Genomic DNA, 15,556 nt, shown 5'->3' on the forward strand with positions numbered 1-15,556 from the left:
GAACAAACACAGCAGGACAGCTTGGCTGTCGTACGATCTCGCCAGCTCCCGTCGTTGCGTCTGCGGGGGGCAGAGTCGTTCTGACCTCCCCCCACCTTCGGCCCTGCCCGGACCTTGGATCTTGGCTTGCAGAATAGCAAGGACTTGCAGCACCCCGCTATGCCGGAGCCAAATGGCGGCGGGAAGCATCGGCCCTGTCATGCTGTTAACTTCTACACTCAGTGTCCGTAGCTTGTGGCCTGTCAACTCGATACTGGTTGTTGCCATTGAGCTTTAGAGCTGTATGGGAGCTCAATTGTTATTCTTTCACTGAAACAGCAGCCTCTTATGTATAAAGAAAGACAATAAAACTACGTAGACCCTAGGGGAAATTGAAACAGCATTGCTGGCGCTGACCATGTCTAGAACCAAGTAAAACCCGTCTTTGACTCCGCTCCCTCGCAGATCCCTGCCCCGGCCGATTCAGGGCGTCCCGGTGGCATGGAGAGCATCGATCTACCCCACTGCCAGGCTGTCGGCGGACTCCGGCGGTCCACTTCTCCTTCCGCCGGCGGCCATGCTGTTCGACGGAGCGTTGCGCCAACGCCAGGTGCCGTCCGGATCGACGCGAGATGCAGGGCAGCGATATCATCGCTTTGTTACGTCGATTCTACGTCGATTCTATATAAAGCTCTGGTGAACCCCTCTAAACGTCCCAGAGTCATACAGAAAACCAGTCCTCAACACAGCTTCTGCATCATCACTTAAATACATCGCCTCTTAGGCAACACTCCACCATTAAAGCTCTCTTAACCACTTAAAACACTTTTACACACATCTCCAACCAACAACTGCCACCATGCCTTCCCTCTCTGCTGCTCGCTACGGCAAGGACAATGTCCGCGTCTACAAGGTCCACCGGGACGAGAAGACCGGCGTCCACACCGTCACTGAGATGACTGTCTGCGCTCTTGTTGAGGGCGACATTGAGACCTCGTAAGCCAGACCAAAGTTTCCCAAAGTGGCAACATTCTCGCTAACACTCGACGCCGCAGTTACACTAAGGCCGACAACTCGGTCGTCGTTGCTACCGATTCTATCAAGAACACCATTTACATCAAGGCTAAGGAGTTCCCGGTCAACCCTCCTGAACTCTTTGCCGCCAAGCTCGGCCAGCACTTCCTGGACAAGTACGCTCACCTCTCTGTGGCCCATATCGACATCAAGGTGCACCGTTGGACCCGCATGGTCATCGATGGCGAGCCGCACCCACACAGCTTCTGGCGCGACGGCGAGGAGACCCGTAACGTCTCGGCCGATATTTCCCGCGAGGGCATCACCATTCGCAGCGGTATTAGGGATCTGACCGTGCTCAAGAGCACCGGCTCGGCTTTCCACGGCTTCGTCCGTGACGAGTTCACCACTCTTCCCGAGGTCTGGGACCGCATTATGTCGACCGATGTTGACAGCACCTGGACCTGGAAGAAGTTCAACAACCTCGCTGAGGTTGAGGAGGGTGTAGAGCGATTCAACAAGACCTATGAAACTGCCCGCAACATTGTTTTTAAGGTCTTTGCCATTGACGACAGTGCTTCGGTTCAGGCCACCATGTATAGGATGTGCGAGCAGATCCTTGAGGCGGCTCCGGAGGTTGACAAGGTCGCCTTCTCTCTGCCGAATAAGCACTACTTCGAGATTGGTGAGTTCTCCTTAACCAGAGAGACGCTCAGGAGTGATTGCTAACTCTTTACAACAGACCTCAGCTGGCACAAGGGTATCAAGAACACCGGCAAAGATGCCGAGGTTTATATGCCTTTCCCTGGCCCCAACGGCCTGATTAAGTGCGAGGTCTCTCGTTCTTAAGTCCTCTTTAATCGTTTTAAGCTCATCCGTTATTTATGCAGCTTGCAGTGAGCACACAGAGTCCAGAACTTGTGTTTTTAATAGCAGTTCCTGTACATACTTGGGTTAGCAATGGTTAGGCGTTCCAAGGCTTGAATACATGATAACTTAAATCATAGCTTTGCGTTAGCTGTTTTCAGGTTTGTCTGAGTTTGCAGTTGTGGAAGTGACTTTGAAATTAGCTTTCGTAGTCGCCCTCTGGGTGGTTTCACTGGAATGAAATCGGTATTATAGTTTGGTTTAAGGGTTAAATATGTTATGATAGCGATGGAAGTGATCAGACCTTTCGATTTAGGGAGCAAATTTAGGCATTTTTTTTCCCCCTTGCAACCCTTAAGCTTGTTTGCGGTGTAAGATTGCGACGACTACCAAATGATCAGGTCGTTGCAACCTGATTGAATTGCAAGCCCTTCCTTTTATGAGGCTCAAATAGTTTTGGAGTGTTTTCCTGAGTTTCATGCGAATTCTACTTCATTGAGCAAGCGGCTGGGGGCATTCTTACCATGCCGAAGGATATAAGGTTGGTACCAAAACTTGCAAACCTAGGCCAAGATCCATAAAATACAGTCATCCGATTGTTAATACACACGAACTTCTATGAAACAACAAAGTGATGTTGTACATGCCACTTTATCATGCCGACTCCTAAGCCATCACACATACCGTGTCCACCTCAACCCACATAAAACTCCCCTTACTCACCCGGAGCACCTATCCTCGCGCGCAACTCAGCCTCCCGAATCGTCTTAGCCATCTCCTCCCACCCAGGTGTTCCAACCGGCTTCCCACCAAACTGAATCAGGTTCTTCTTATACGGATGCGCATCGCCCTCAAAGCACTTGAGCCGAGCCAGGCGCTTGTCGCGCAGCCTGTTCTTGGGCAGCATGCCGCTAACGGCGCGGCGCAGCACCTCGGCACCGCCGTGCTTCTCCATCAGCTCGTCCATGGTAATCTTCTTGAGCGAGCCCGGGCGCGTATTGTGCCGGTAGTACACCTTGCGCCACTTCTTCATGCCCGTCGTGTACAACGCCGCGCAATTGGTCACCACCACGTAGTCGCCGCAGTCGGTTGATGGATCCCACATCGGCTTGTGCTTTCCCATCAGCAGGGTTGCAATGCGCGACGCGAGCCGGCCCAGAGACGGCGGAGTGATTTCGTTGGGGGCTTTCTTGGTGCTGAGCTCAGGGTGCGGGGCAGCCGCAGAGATGTGGTGCCACACTCGCGAGTAGGCTAGTCTGGTCTAGTTGAGAGAAGGTGTTGTGTTAGCAGGGTAATTCAGCAGCATGGCAGCGGTGCCGGGATGCGTACAGCGCCGACGGTCTGTGACATATTGGTGGTTTAGGAGAGAAAGTATGGAGGATTCGACGGCTCTGATGAGCAGGGCCCGATGGGGACTAGTCCCTCAATGACCGCAAAACGACAGACCGAGCGATGCGCGACCTCCAATGAAGGCTCTCGGAGGTTGAAGGATGTTCGTATATGGTAAGGCTTCTGCGGATAACGGCAGAGAACCCCGAAGGTTATGGATTGGCCGGCGCAAGCTGCTGAGGGTCGGTATCAAGATGTCGCGATGTTCGATGGAGCCAAGCCTCATCGTGGAAAAATCGGCCGTTGCGCCACTGTTAATGCGCCACATGTGTGCTGCAGGAGTCTTCGTCCAGCCGGGAGCTTGGGTGAACCCGCCAGAGGACCCTGGATTCTTGGCATCTCATCTGCCCCGCATCGACCGTCAAGACCCCGCGATGGGAGCCGAGCAGCGGAGCAGGATCTCAAAGTGTTGATCCATTGGATTTCAAAGCAAACTGCAGCATCGCAAAGCCAATCGTCTGTTTTTTTATCCCTTGGAACCACCTGAGTGTATTGGTGTCTTTTTAAGATAATATCTCGGAGACAGCCGGCTTGTTTCTGATTTTCCTGTCTTTGAGTTTTCTTTTGTTTCTTGTTCACTCAGGGACCAGTCCATTGATGCATCTAAACTTGAGATTCACCTCACGCTCCATATTCAATATCTCGGGCTTGGCTCTCATTGCATCTGCCGGTTCATACGCTTGGTATCAGAAGCGAAGTCTCTTCCAAGTACATCACCAACCGCTGCCACGAACCAACTCCAACAACATGGCTACCACAACTCCTTTCCAGGTCAGTCACCCATCTGTTTCTCCTGATGAAATCAGTCAGAATGCAGATGATATTATCGTCCTTATGTCTCTCTCTGGCGAGAATCCTCCCCTTGTTGTTTCATGCTCATCCCACTTCTTGTCCGTTCATTCTTGGCATATTCAAGCAAAGACTCGGGAACCAGGAAGGCTCACAAAACCTGAAACAGACCCTTTTCGCAGTGCCTATGACCTGCGATGGGTGTGCCAAAGACATCACAAACGCCTTGTACAAGCTTCCTGGTATCCTCAAGGTCGAAACCAACGTGAAGGATCAGTTGGTTTCTATCGAGGGAACAGGTACATCACCTATCCTTCCACTTACCATATGAATGGGGTGTGGTACTGATAACAAACTTTGATGACATGCAGCTGCGCCCTCGGCTATCGTGAAGGCGATCCAAGATACCGGGAGGGATGCCATCTTACGAGGCTCGGGGACCTCAAACAGTAAGTGCTTTGGACTTGGCCTTGTCTTAAACCCCCTTATTTCTTCTCCCAAACCACAAATGATCACAATCCACGAAGCAGCGGAATTAGTCCTGATCCGAGCCCTATCCACCATCCTGCCATTAGTCTCCGGCATGGACATGTCCGCTCATATCAGTTCTTCCCCTAACCCCCTATTCCAGGTGCCGCAGTAAGCATACTAGAGACCTACCATCACGGCGCAGATGAACAAGCAGACTCCTCAGCCGGGGCCGAGCTCACCCCCAACGGCATCTGGGTAAACAAGCGCCTGGTCCGGGGCCTGGCACGCATGGTCCAGGTCAGCCCAACAGAGACCCTGGTCGACTTGACCGTCCGCGGTGTCCCTCCAGGCACCTACCGGGCCACAATTCGGCAGACTGGCAACCTCACGGACGGAGTGACGTCCACGGGACCGGTGTGGTCATCACTTGCGCCAGATCAGGAAGTCACGAACGGTGACAGCCAAAAGCAGAGCACCCCGCGCGGCTTCCTAGGTACCGTGGAGGTTGGCCCGAACGGGTACGGCACCGTGTTCTTGAACAAGCCGTTCCAGGTGTGGGAGGTGATTGGCCGGGCGTTGGTGGTATCACGGCAGGAAGAGCATGGTCAGGAGGGGTTGCAGAATTCGGAGGATACCGTTGTTGGTGTCATCGCACGTAGCGCGGGTGTGTGGGATAACGACAAGACAGTGTGCTCATGCACGGGCAAGACTCTGTGGGAGGAGAGGAGGGATGAGGTCAAGAAGGGGATGCTGTGAAAGACGGAAAGAGTGGTGATGGTGGCATCATTAAGAGAAGGATATAGGGAAGGTGTGCTGTTTCGTTTGGGATGATCAAGACAGCTGCAGCCATATGGCAATTGCGGCGATTGCTTGTTCATACGTGCATGCTACCTACGTGATAAGCTTACTCTGGGTGTCCAGGTTCATGGGATCAGATGCTAAATCAAAACAGATTGGGTTTGTCAGGTGTCAGGGCAACCATGAGATGGGGGCCTCGACGGCCTGAGGGCCATCAGCCTGAAACTGGGGAACAGTCAATCTACGATCTCGATCGTAGGAAATTTTTTCATGCACCTGGACGGAATAGACAAAAAGAAGCTTGTTCGAAGTTTAGTGCAGTGATTTTCATCATGGAGCAACAATCCCAGCTCAGGGGTCAGCTTCGAGCCCTATGGCTCCACTCCGGCCATGCCCTTGGGAAGCCATTGCACAACAAGGTGGCAGCCAAGGGGGAGAGGACGAAAAGTTGAGACGAGACTACGGGTAGGGAAAACGACGGGACACCAAGCTCTAACATTGTGACCTAGGAAAATTTCGCATGAAGCCGTGTAACTCGGACGAGTGCTCATTGTGCTGTTTCTTCCCGTAGTTTTTGGAGCTTCACTCTCAACTTTCCGGTCGTTAATGGCATTGAGGAAAAGTTGATGAACTAATCTCGTCCTGCAGATCTTGTTGAATCTAATCAAACATGTGTGTTTACGCTGACTTGGATCAGAAACTACACCTGGGCGTTGAAGACATGTGAGGTTGCGACCTGGGCATGACCCTATCCCCCGGCAAACACCCCCCGGCCTGCTACACTAGTTGAGACCGGGCCGCTCCTGTATCAGTCCTCGTACAGAAGCGATCCCGGTCTCTTGGCAAAGCCCAATCTTTGTTCCCCTTCGCATGGGTCTAGACCTTGAATTGAGCTTGGGTAGACTTCTGCTAGGCTCAAGCATGAGAAACGATGGCAAAGTGGATTGGGAGATTGCCGAGTTACACGTGAAAAATCAACATTTGCACATGTCTCGAAAACTTGCAGTGACAGTTGTTTTGGGTGGATTGTTTTTTCCCAAGCCCTCAAGTTAGAGACAATAGCTCAGGTACAGTTAAGATACTGCGGCTAAGACCTCTCAGCTGAGGATGCATGGTCGTGATGTTGGAGTATGTACCTTCCAAGCTCTCTTCTAGAGCCATGCCAGCTTCGGATGAATAGTGATACACCCCACGGGCTAGCAGTCAACTCCGACTGTAACCCAAAGGCGCATCTGTACACATGGTGTGGTTAAGTGACTGCCGAGGGCATGGTATGGGCCCGTTTGAGCCTCCTGGGCCACCAGCTATCACCCTCTCTAACCCTGGGGTTGAGCCAAGAGAAATCAATGTCCAGAAATAAATCTGTGATGGCCTGATGTTGTTGGACGCTGTCACTATCACATTCACATACTAAAGTTATACCTTTCCAACCCTGAATGGACACGGAGTTCGGATTTCGTATAATTAGCGTCTGCAGCGTTGCTGAAGTTGAGATGATCTCGGCGGGTATGTGGGAGCTGCGAGGTTGCTCAGAGGATGATGTGGGGACTTGAAAAATAACTGTTTTGGCGCCTGAGCTGGGCTAGAAATCATATGTTTTCGTTGTTTCTTAAGTACTCTGCAAAAAATCATTCACTGTAGACACAAATCTCTTGCATACGATGTCTTGACTGTAGGTAATATAGCCCTACGTTATCAATACCCGACATATTTTCTCTGTCACCGGCCATAATCTCGGGCACGAAGTTGAAAGGTACAACCGTGACACAGTTACCAGCCTATCTTGTAACTTTTAACCGCCCTGCAACGCACCGGCGGTTGCCGCACCGGCCCACCCAGGCATAGTAGCCCAATCAGGGATCAAGCATTCAGTCTTGGAGACTCTTGGCGCATGAGAAAAACGAACTTGATTCGCGGGAGACAGCAGTTTTTGCGCTTTCTGTGACAGTCGATCACTTTTGCATTGACCCCTTTTCACGGCCAAGTCTTATGGCCAGCCTTTGAGTCTTTGGCTGATGGGTTCCACGGAGTCCAGGATCGCTCCGTCTTCGGCGGATTCGATTTTGTTGAGCCGTGTGTTATGCGTATAGGGGATAGCTCATGGCTCGTTAAGGCAGACAAAACCTAGCGATTTAGTGCAAGAAGGACGGCTGTAGTTTGGAAGGTGGGGCAAGATATGGCTAAGCAAACCCCAGCGACCAGGACGCAAGTACGTACGTAGTATCGTTTCTCACAAGAGGGGATGGTGGTATGTTAATTGTAGAAGCGGTGATGTAATACTCGCTGTTACAACTTCGGCTAACAAGCACATGGCTTTCAATCCTTAGAGCTAGATGAGGAGCGGGCGCTGTACCATCCGTCTCGCATTGATCCGGCAGCGGTGGACAGGGGGGTTCACTGCAATCGCTCATGTTTGGGAGAGGTTGATTCTTGCCCAGACCTCTGCGGGTGTGTCTGTGCTATCTTCACAGAAGAATATGCATGGCTTATCCCGATGGTTCGACACCGGCTCGGAAAACATTCGATTGAAGGCTTACGAGCCGTCGCTGTGTTTCTTTGGCAGCTGTCTGTCGAACCTCAAGATTGTAGAGGCTTGGAGAGCGGCTGTCCTAGATACCTGATACCTGACCTAAACCAGACAAACCAGATCCCCCCGTCTCCCTGAACACTGACAGGCGCCTGGGTATCATATAGTCCTGTTTACATGCTAAAACGTCTCGGGTTTCTTTCTTTTCTGTCTCGTTTCTTTTTTTTTCGTACAATTTACGGCCTAATGCTTTTGATCCCGCACTGCTGCCATCGTTTTATGTTGACGAGGGTGTGCCCCTGTCAATGTGTAACAAAGTCCCTGTCTAGAAACACGTTCAAGAACGGACGAGGTGAACTGTGCCAGCTGTCCCAGTCAAACCTAGCCAGCCAGGTAACAGCAAGTGTTCCTCCCTTGTGGACCTGCATGATCAGCTCCCCAATTCTGGCCGTCCTGAACAAGACCAGAGGAGGTTGCTTGCCTGTTTACGTCGCGAGCCTCCGAGATCTCAGCTCGAGTAAAAGGATCTAATCCCGCTTTGTCTGTTTTCGTTGTTATTGTCCTTTCTCGTGCCTCAGTCATTGATCCCGGTCACTCTTTTCCTTTCCTATTCTCTCGAGCTCTTACTCACTCCCTCGAGAACCAACATTGGCCGCTCCTTTCAGCCAGTCGAGAGATCACGAACGAGTTCAAGAGCACGGTATCACATATCTACCGTAAATATTAAGTCTCCACGTTCTTAATCTAATAATTGGACTTCATCAACGATCGTGGGCAGACAAGGGCAACCCAGAGAGCCGGAATCAACCCGTGCCGTACTGGTGCATGGTGCTGCTGGAAACAACCGCCAGGAACAGAGCGAAAGAGACCGAAGCGACGTGACTGATCCCGAAAACGAAGGCGGGTACTCGTCATCGGCGACTCCAGCTGCAGGTCACTGGACATCACCGGACGGAGAGCAACGGTAGTAGTGGCTGGACGTTGGTGCCAAGTCGCCGCTAGTTCCAAGAGCTTGCCATCCCTCGGCCTTTGCTGCCGCCCTTCGCCCATTCATTTTCACGGCTGTCTTGGCCAGATTTATTTTAGGTTTGTGCTAACGGAGTCGGAAAGCTGCGGAGAGCTGCAGACGAAGGCAATTGGATTGTGTGTGTGCCACGAGGAGACCTGGCAACTAGAGGGGAGCGGGGAAATCGAACCGTTTTCCATCCACACCTTCCATCACCCGCACGTCCACTGGGCATCCACTGGCACCACCCACTGATTGCTGGCTGGCTGCCACCCGTCACGTCCAGGGCACCCGCTGGCTCCATCACTCTGTGCCAGCCCCCCTGCTGCGCTTGCCGCCCACCCAGCACAGCTCACGTTGAACCCCTGTCGCAGCCTCTTAAAAGGCCATTCGACCCCTCTCTGTACGCACATCCTGGGGCGTCTGACGCACAATCTGCACTACGACCCACGCCTTTTGGCTGCTCGTTGCCACCAGGAGCATCGCGACTTTGTCCAAACATCGTAACCAGTCCTTCTTGGGCCGCAAGAGACTGGCTTCGTTGACAGACTTTTGCAGCAGCCGCCCTTGAGGAGACACAGCCAGCAAAATGTCGCTAAAACAGGTGAGTGAAGGACCGACCCCCACTGTCCAAGTGGATGGATGTGGATGTGGCGGAGACAGGCAAAGATCGACAATTCTGATGGCTTACACAAGACTTTGATGGCACATAGGAAATCGAAACATGGGTCGAGGCTCTCAAGTACTACGACAACAATGAGTTCGACGAGGCGCTCAAGACATTTGAGAAGATCGCGGACACGTCCAAGATCTGGTTCAACATGGGCGTAATCCACGCGACGCTGGGCGAGCATGAAAAAGCTGTAGGCACCAACAACAGTTGCCCCGCACTGCACTAAGGTTCCCAATACTGATGACTGTCGTAGGTCGAATGCTATCAGCGCGCCATCAAGCTCGATCAATACCTAGCCGTCGCCTATTTCCAGGAGGGCGTTTCCAACTTCCTGCTCGGTGACTTCGAGGAAGCCTTGGCCAACTTCAACGACACTCTGCTATACCTCCGTGGCAACACCTTGATCGACTACTCGCAGCTGGGTCTGCTGTTCAAGCTCTATTCATGCGAGGTCCTGTTTAACCGTGGTCTCTGCTACATATATCTCGAGCAGATGGATGCTGGTATGCAAGATTTGCAATATGCTGCTAAGGAGAAGGTGGTTGAGGATCATAATGTGATCGATGACGCAATCCGGGATGAGGCCAAGGTGCGTTGAGAGCCGGACTGGTGTTGCAGAATTCAGCTAACAGTATGCCAGGGCTACACGGTCTTCTCGATCCCCGTCGGTGTTGTCTACAGACCCAATGAAGCCAAGGTCAGAAACCTTCAACAGAAGGACTACCTGGGCAAGGCCCGCCTGGTTGCCGCCTCTGACCGTGCCAATGCCTTTACCGGCTTTGCGGGCGCAGAACTGGCTAAGGGGGTGAGTCCCGTCGTGAGTCAACTCATTTCATTTGTCATGATTCCCGTTCGAAATTCCTTTCTCTGACCTGTAACCAGCTCGGAAACGGCACCGCCAAGGATGACAGGCCCAAAGAGTCTCTTTCATTCGCTGCCAGCAATCTCGTCAAACCTGGTCTCTCAAGCAGAAGACAGCAATCGGAACCACCAAACAACCGCAACGTCTTCCCCCCAACCCCCCTCCCGAAAGCGACAAGGCCTCCCAGATCAGCCGTGGTGCCTCAGTTCGCAACGGACCTAAGCCAGTACCTGGTCGCCTCAATCTCGAAAAGGTGCGCTCCAACGACCGTTACGAGCGTTCGTCCCCCGACGATGTACCCCGTCCGCGCGTAGCCCGTTCTGCCTCGGCAGCCCCCTCCCGCAGCTTCTCCCAGCGCAGTGAGGCTCCCCCGCCGAGGAGGAGGCGTGACGAAGAAGAGGATGCCTACGTGGCCGACGACCTGTACGACATGTACCAAGGCGGCAGCGGGTCTCGCAACAGCCGTTCACAGCGGAGTGTTGGTAGCCGTGCGCAGACCAACAGGTACATCGAAGAGGAAGAGGATGACGCCAGCGATTACGATGACGCATCGATCGATGAGGGTGAGTTCGAGATGGTGACGAACCGCAGACCGGCAGCCCCGCCATCAGTGACATCGGGTAGCTCGAGGAGAGGGTCATCACGGCAAACCATGCGAACCGTGCGTGTCAAGGTCCATGCTGGAGATGTGCGGTACGTTGTCGTTGGTCCGGCAATCGCATTCCCAGACCTGGTACAGAAGATCCAGGAGAAGTTCCAGCTCCGAAGGAAGTTCAAGATTAAGGTCAAGGATGAGGACAATCCGGAGGGTGAGATGATCACCATGGGCGACCAGGATGATTTGGATATGGTGATGGACAGCGTTAAGAAGGAAGCGCGAAGAAATAGGTCTGATACAGGCAAACTGGAGGTGAGTACTTTTGTCACTCATCTTGTGACAGGAATTGGCCTTGTTAACAAGATAATAGATCTGGATCCAAGAACTATGAGCTGTTTCACCGGTGAGACGGTTCCCAACCACAACTCCAACATCAACACATCAACCTTCATTCGTTTCCCTTTTTAGATACCCCAACTCGGCCGACAGCAGGCAGTCAAGGTTGAGCTCGGTTTGCTTGTTATGTTTTAAGCTATTTTTTTTTTTTTACGAAGTAATGAGGGACGGAAACGGCGGTTGGATCGGAACCACCTATCTTCTTCATATATATGATTGCGATACCTACCTGATCTTGCCTCTGGACACGGCACGATACAACACCAGTGAAAACAACGGGAGTTGAAGCACAGGAGCGTTACTAACATGGCCCAACACCCATCCACTGCCCACCGTTTTATCAGCTTTTTGTTCTGATTATCTCCCCGCACATTTTAGTTGGACTTTCTGGATGCATCATTAAAGAAGAGTCAAGAGGCACGGAGCTGTGGCGTTTCTGTGGTATAATACATATCATCTCGGGCTACGGTTCTCAAAATATTCAATTTTTCGATCTATAATTCCGGGGGATGTAGGGCTATTCCTTTGGTTGTCCAGAACATAAGTGACTCAATCTCCAGCACACGAACTTCCAAGAGTGCTAAAACTCTAGGAGAGTTCGGGGAGAGGAGTCGATATCAGTACGCCACCGGTTATCACACACGTGCATAGAGCCAGTTTCCCAAAATTTAGCCAGTGATTCTTTCTATGTCCTTTCCCACTGTTCGGGCGGTGTCATCTACAAGTACTAAGAGGGAAAAGTCGGGTTAAGGCAGGTAGAGTAGGTCTTTGTAATACGAAGTGAAAGACAGCATTGTAAGAGCTGGCGAGATGAGGCTACTAGCTGGCTGAGACTGCACTCTATCCCACCTAGAGAAGAATATTAGAGCAAGTACCGAAGTGGTGAAAGACAGATGGCAAGAACCTTTTGTCACCCCATGTCTTATGTTCTAATCCATTTGTTCCAACTTCCTCACGTTCTCTTCCCCCTGGTCCGTTAAAGTGACTGAGAAGGACAATAGAGCAGGAGAATGTCTGATAGACGGGACAAAGAATGGAGGACAACACTGATGCTATATATATATATATATATATATCGGTACTTTTTTTTAAAAAAAGCCACCACCCAGGCAGACCAGTATCAAATTCAGAAAGCCCCAACCAGAAAGCAAAACTGAGAGGAGGTAAGAAAAGAGATTTGAATTACATAACACACACACGCACACACACACACACACACACATACACATACACACATACACACACACATAGACACACATTCAGAGCTAAAAACCAAGTTAACACACGGTTATCCCAATCCTTAACGCCGTTAATGAAAAAAAAAAAACAGAACGAACCAAACCAGGAAAGGGAAGAGAATCAGGTAGAAAAGGAAAAAGTAACCTAGTAAAGTAGTTAAGATATACAGTTGGTAGAATTAGCTCTCGTTAATTTCCTTGGGAGTGACTGAATCTCCCAATCCCGAAGAAAACCGACCAGTAAGAAAGGCATATGAGGGCTGATAACGACGATACCGGCATTGTCCAACAGATCCAGCTTGTACAGGTTCATCAATAACAAGGCAGTTATAAAAAAAGTCTGAACCTGTCAGCTTTCAATTCTGTATCCCCAGTTCCGATTCCCAATGTTGTAAATAGTACTAGCAATCACTATCGCAACCATGCGACGAGCGCCCCCAGATGAACCCTCCATGCGGGTGATGGTGCTATTAATTAGCTTGACCAAAATAGCTGGCTGACCTGCCGGCGCAGACTAAGGCTGACGTTGCAGAAGGGTTAGTGGGGATGTTGACAAGTGTCAAGCTGTTGCCGATTAAGTTGAGGCCGACGGACAACTGTGTACGATGTCTCTCAACTCAGGCAGCTGAGACTAATAGGTGTGTGCTCAAGCAACCGGTGGTTGACCGATTAACTTTGCTCCAAAGGAGCAAGCAGCCCTTCATTATCCGTTTTCCGGAGCCAACTGGCCAACAGCCCCATCCTCTGCCATATTACCCGGCAAACCCTTCTAAGAGTTAACCATCATCGACAGCCGGCCGGCGTCGTCATCCATCATCTGCAAACCGTCCAGGCTGCGGGGCTCCATCTGCGACAGACGGCTTTCAACGCCGCTCAGACGACTATCAACAAGCGGCTGCATGCCGCCATTGGCGAGGGAGCCGTTGCCTAAGCTGCTGGCACCGCCCATATTGGCGGGCGGCATGCTGGGAGGACCGCCCATCTGGGGAACTGCATTACCGGGACCGCCGAGCATGCCGGCCGCAGCAGCAGCGGCAGAGCGACCGCTCTCAAGAGCCTCAAGACGCTTCTCGATGTTTTCCAGACGCGCCACGAGCATTTGCTCGATCCGAGTGAAGCCTTGCTGAACCTCATGAGCCATACGGTCCACTTTGTTAGTAAGACTCCGGATGCTCTGGGCAACAGGCGTGTTTTCTTGACCGGGTACGGCGGCGGGGATACGGGCCTCGTGATTATGGCGGGCTTCCTGCACCGCAAAACGCCACTGGTGTCCAAGACTAACTTCACACACAGCTTTTGCGCGCCACGGGCAGTCGACTTTGCGCGTACTCGGGTTCCGTTTCTTCGCCGTGCTGCTGTACTTGACACCACCACGGTCACAAACCAGGTCATAACGCGTCGGCTTGCCGTCACGATAGTTGCTAGCACGAAGCTTCACGATGCCATAACCTTGCTCCTTCGCTGTGCGCTGAACAGAGGCAAGCAGGTCCTCGAACGAGCGGTAAATACCCTCGGGGGGCGGCGCCAGGCCCGCCGTTGTAGTGGTGGTCGAGCCCAGGGCGGGCGACTGAGGAGGCATAGAGGATGGCGCCGGAGCTGGCGCGGGCGCGGGCTGTGGGGGAGCGGGACTCGACGTGGTCGTATTCACGGTCCAGGCCGACAGGTTGTAGCCGGCCGCAGATGAGGAGCTCGCCACGGCGGCGGCGGAAGACGCCTCGGAGGGATGGGCCGCGCCGTACTGCTGCTGTTGCTGGAACAGGACTCGGGAGTCTTGCTTACTGGCAGCTGAGGCAGCGGCGGCGCGTTGCTGTTGCTGGTGCTGTTGGTGTGGATGTGTTGGTTGTTGATGCTGGACCTGATGGTGCGGCGGACCGTGGCCGGCGTGCTGGTGTTGTTGATGGTGGTCGCCGGCAAGGGCGCTCAAACTGGTCAAGCCCGAGGTGTCGGGCTGCGAGGCTTGGGCAAGCGTGGATTGCGAGTCCGGGTACTGGGTATGCTGCGGGGCGCTGTAGCCGTTCATCAATGAGTCGGGCTCGGCAACCTGGTGGGATCGAGCATCGAGCTGCTGCGAGAAGGTAGGCTGTTGAGGTGCGTGAGGATGCACGGTGTCGACCGAAGCGCGCACGGCCTGGCCATGATGACTGGTCGCGACGGTGGCGGGACCCCAGCCCTGTGCGGCTTGTGCGACGGGGCCAAGCGGGCCTGGAGCCGTGGCAGCAGTATTTCCGGCTTCCGAAACGCGCGTCGTGCGAGGGCGCTTGCGAGGGCGCGCCTGGGCCTGAGAGGAAGCGGCTGCACCTGCGGCGTCCATGACAACAGCCTCAGGTCAGATGGGAATTGGCGATGCGATGTGATGCGATGTGAGGTGAGGCGAAGCGAGGCGAGGCGATGCGCGCTGCGAAACTGCGATGCTGTGAAGCTGCTGTGTGTGAGGGCGATGCCGCCGACGGCTGGCACGGCTGGCTGGTAGCAGGTGGCAGCTATCCGGCGATCCGCAGATAGGCAAGGCAGCGGGCTAGGAAAGTAATGCGCGACCGACGGTAACCTGGAAGGTCGCGCAGCGCACGGCGCTGGGCAGTTAATGCGTAAGGTACCTAACAGGTAAGCGGTAAAAGCGGATGCTACCTATGCTGGGTATAGGTGCTTGATTGTTGGTCGCAGGTCAAGTCAAGTCAGTAGGTAACAGATAGCTGGGCAGGCAGGGACGCTGCTGCTACTGCTGCTCCTGCTGCTGCTGCTGCTGCTGCTGCTGCTGTGGATGGAGGGTGGGTTGGACAGTGAAGAATGTCGGAGTGACACGGCACAGGCCCAGTGGGAAACACTGTGCTGTGATCCAGTGCGATTTCGAATCAATGCCGCTGTGCAGCGCTTGGATGAAGAGCGGAGACAGGACCTGCAAATGGATGGAGAAACGAGAATGGAGAGGGCAAACGCAGAACCTGAATGGAG

General features: G+C 53.0%; 5 protein-coding genes across 5 annotated transcripts; 3 read left to right on the forward strand and 2 right to left on the reverse strand.

Moving 5' to 3' along the window:
- Positions 1-838: 838 nt before the first annotated feature.
- On the forward strand, positions 839-1,842 carry CTHT_0071370 (urate oxidase-like protein; the record flags this gene model as incomplete). Its single annotated transcript, XM_006697344.1, has 3 exons — positions 839-975; positions 1,035-1,678; positions 1,736-1,842. 3 exons carry the CDS (start codon positions 839-841, stop codon positions 1,840-1,842), a joined length of 888 nt encoding a protein of 295 aa, XP_006697407.1.
- A 733-nt stretch (positions 1,843-2,575) lies between these two features.
- Positions 2,576-3,210, reverse strand: CTHT_0071380 (mitochondrial 54S ribosomal protein uL13m; the record flags this gene model as incomplete). The annotated part of the gene is made up of 2 exons (XM_006697345.1): positions 2,576-3,121; positions 3,190-3,210. The coding sequence occupies 2 exons, from the start codon at positions 3,208-3,210 to the stop codon at positions 2,576-2,578; spliced, it is 567 nt and encodes a 188-aa protein (XP_006697408.1).
- Positions 3,211-3,996: 786 nt separating this feature from the next.
- On the forward strand, positions 3,997-5,265 carry CTHT_0071390 (copper chaperone for superoxide dismutase 1 (sod1)-like protein; the record flags this gene model as incomplete). The annotated part of the gene is made up of 4 exons (XM_006697346.1): positions 3,997-4,020; positions 4,208-4,337; positions 4,410-4,487; positions 4,670-5,265. The coding sequence occupies 4 exons, from the start codon at positions 3,997-3,999 to the stop codon at positions 5,263-5,265; spliced, it is 828 nt and encodes a 275-aa protein (XP_006697409.1).
- A 4,164-nt stretch (positions 5,266-9,429) lies between these two features.
- CTHT_0071400 (uncharacterized protein) lies at positions 9,430-11,380 on the forward strand (the record flags this gene model as incomplete). The annotated part of the gene is made up of 6 exons (XM_006697347.1): positions 9,430-9,444; positions 9,554-9,703; positions 9,767-10,102; positions 10,154-10,318; positions 10,455-11,263; positions 11,344-11,380. 6 exons carry the CDS (start codon positions 9,430-9,432, stop codon positions 11,378-11,380), a joined length of 1,512 nt encoding a protein of 503 aa, XP_006697410.1.
- Positions 11,381-13,376: 1,996 nt separating this feature from the next.
- Positions 13,377-14,918, reverse strand: CTHT_0071410 (uncharacterized protein; the record flags this gene model as incomplete). Its single annotated transcript, XM_006697348.1, has 1 exon — positions 13,377-14,918. The coding sequence occupies one exon, from the start codon at positions 14,916-14,918 to the stop codon at positions 13,377-13,379; it is 1,542 nt and encodes a 513-aa protein (XP_006697411.1).
- Positions 14,919-15,556: the final 638 nt, after the last annotated feature.

Source organism: Thermochaetoides thermophila (assembly GCF_000221225.1).
Source record: "Thermochaetoides thermophila DSM 1495 unplaced genomic scaffold scf7180000011822, whole genome shotgun sequence".
In the NCBI taxonomy this organism is placed as follows: Eukaryota; Fungi; Ascomycota; class Sordariomycetes; order Sordariales; family Chaetomiaceae; genus Thermochaetoides; species Thermochaetoides thermophila.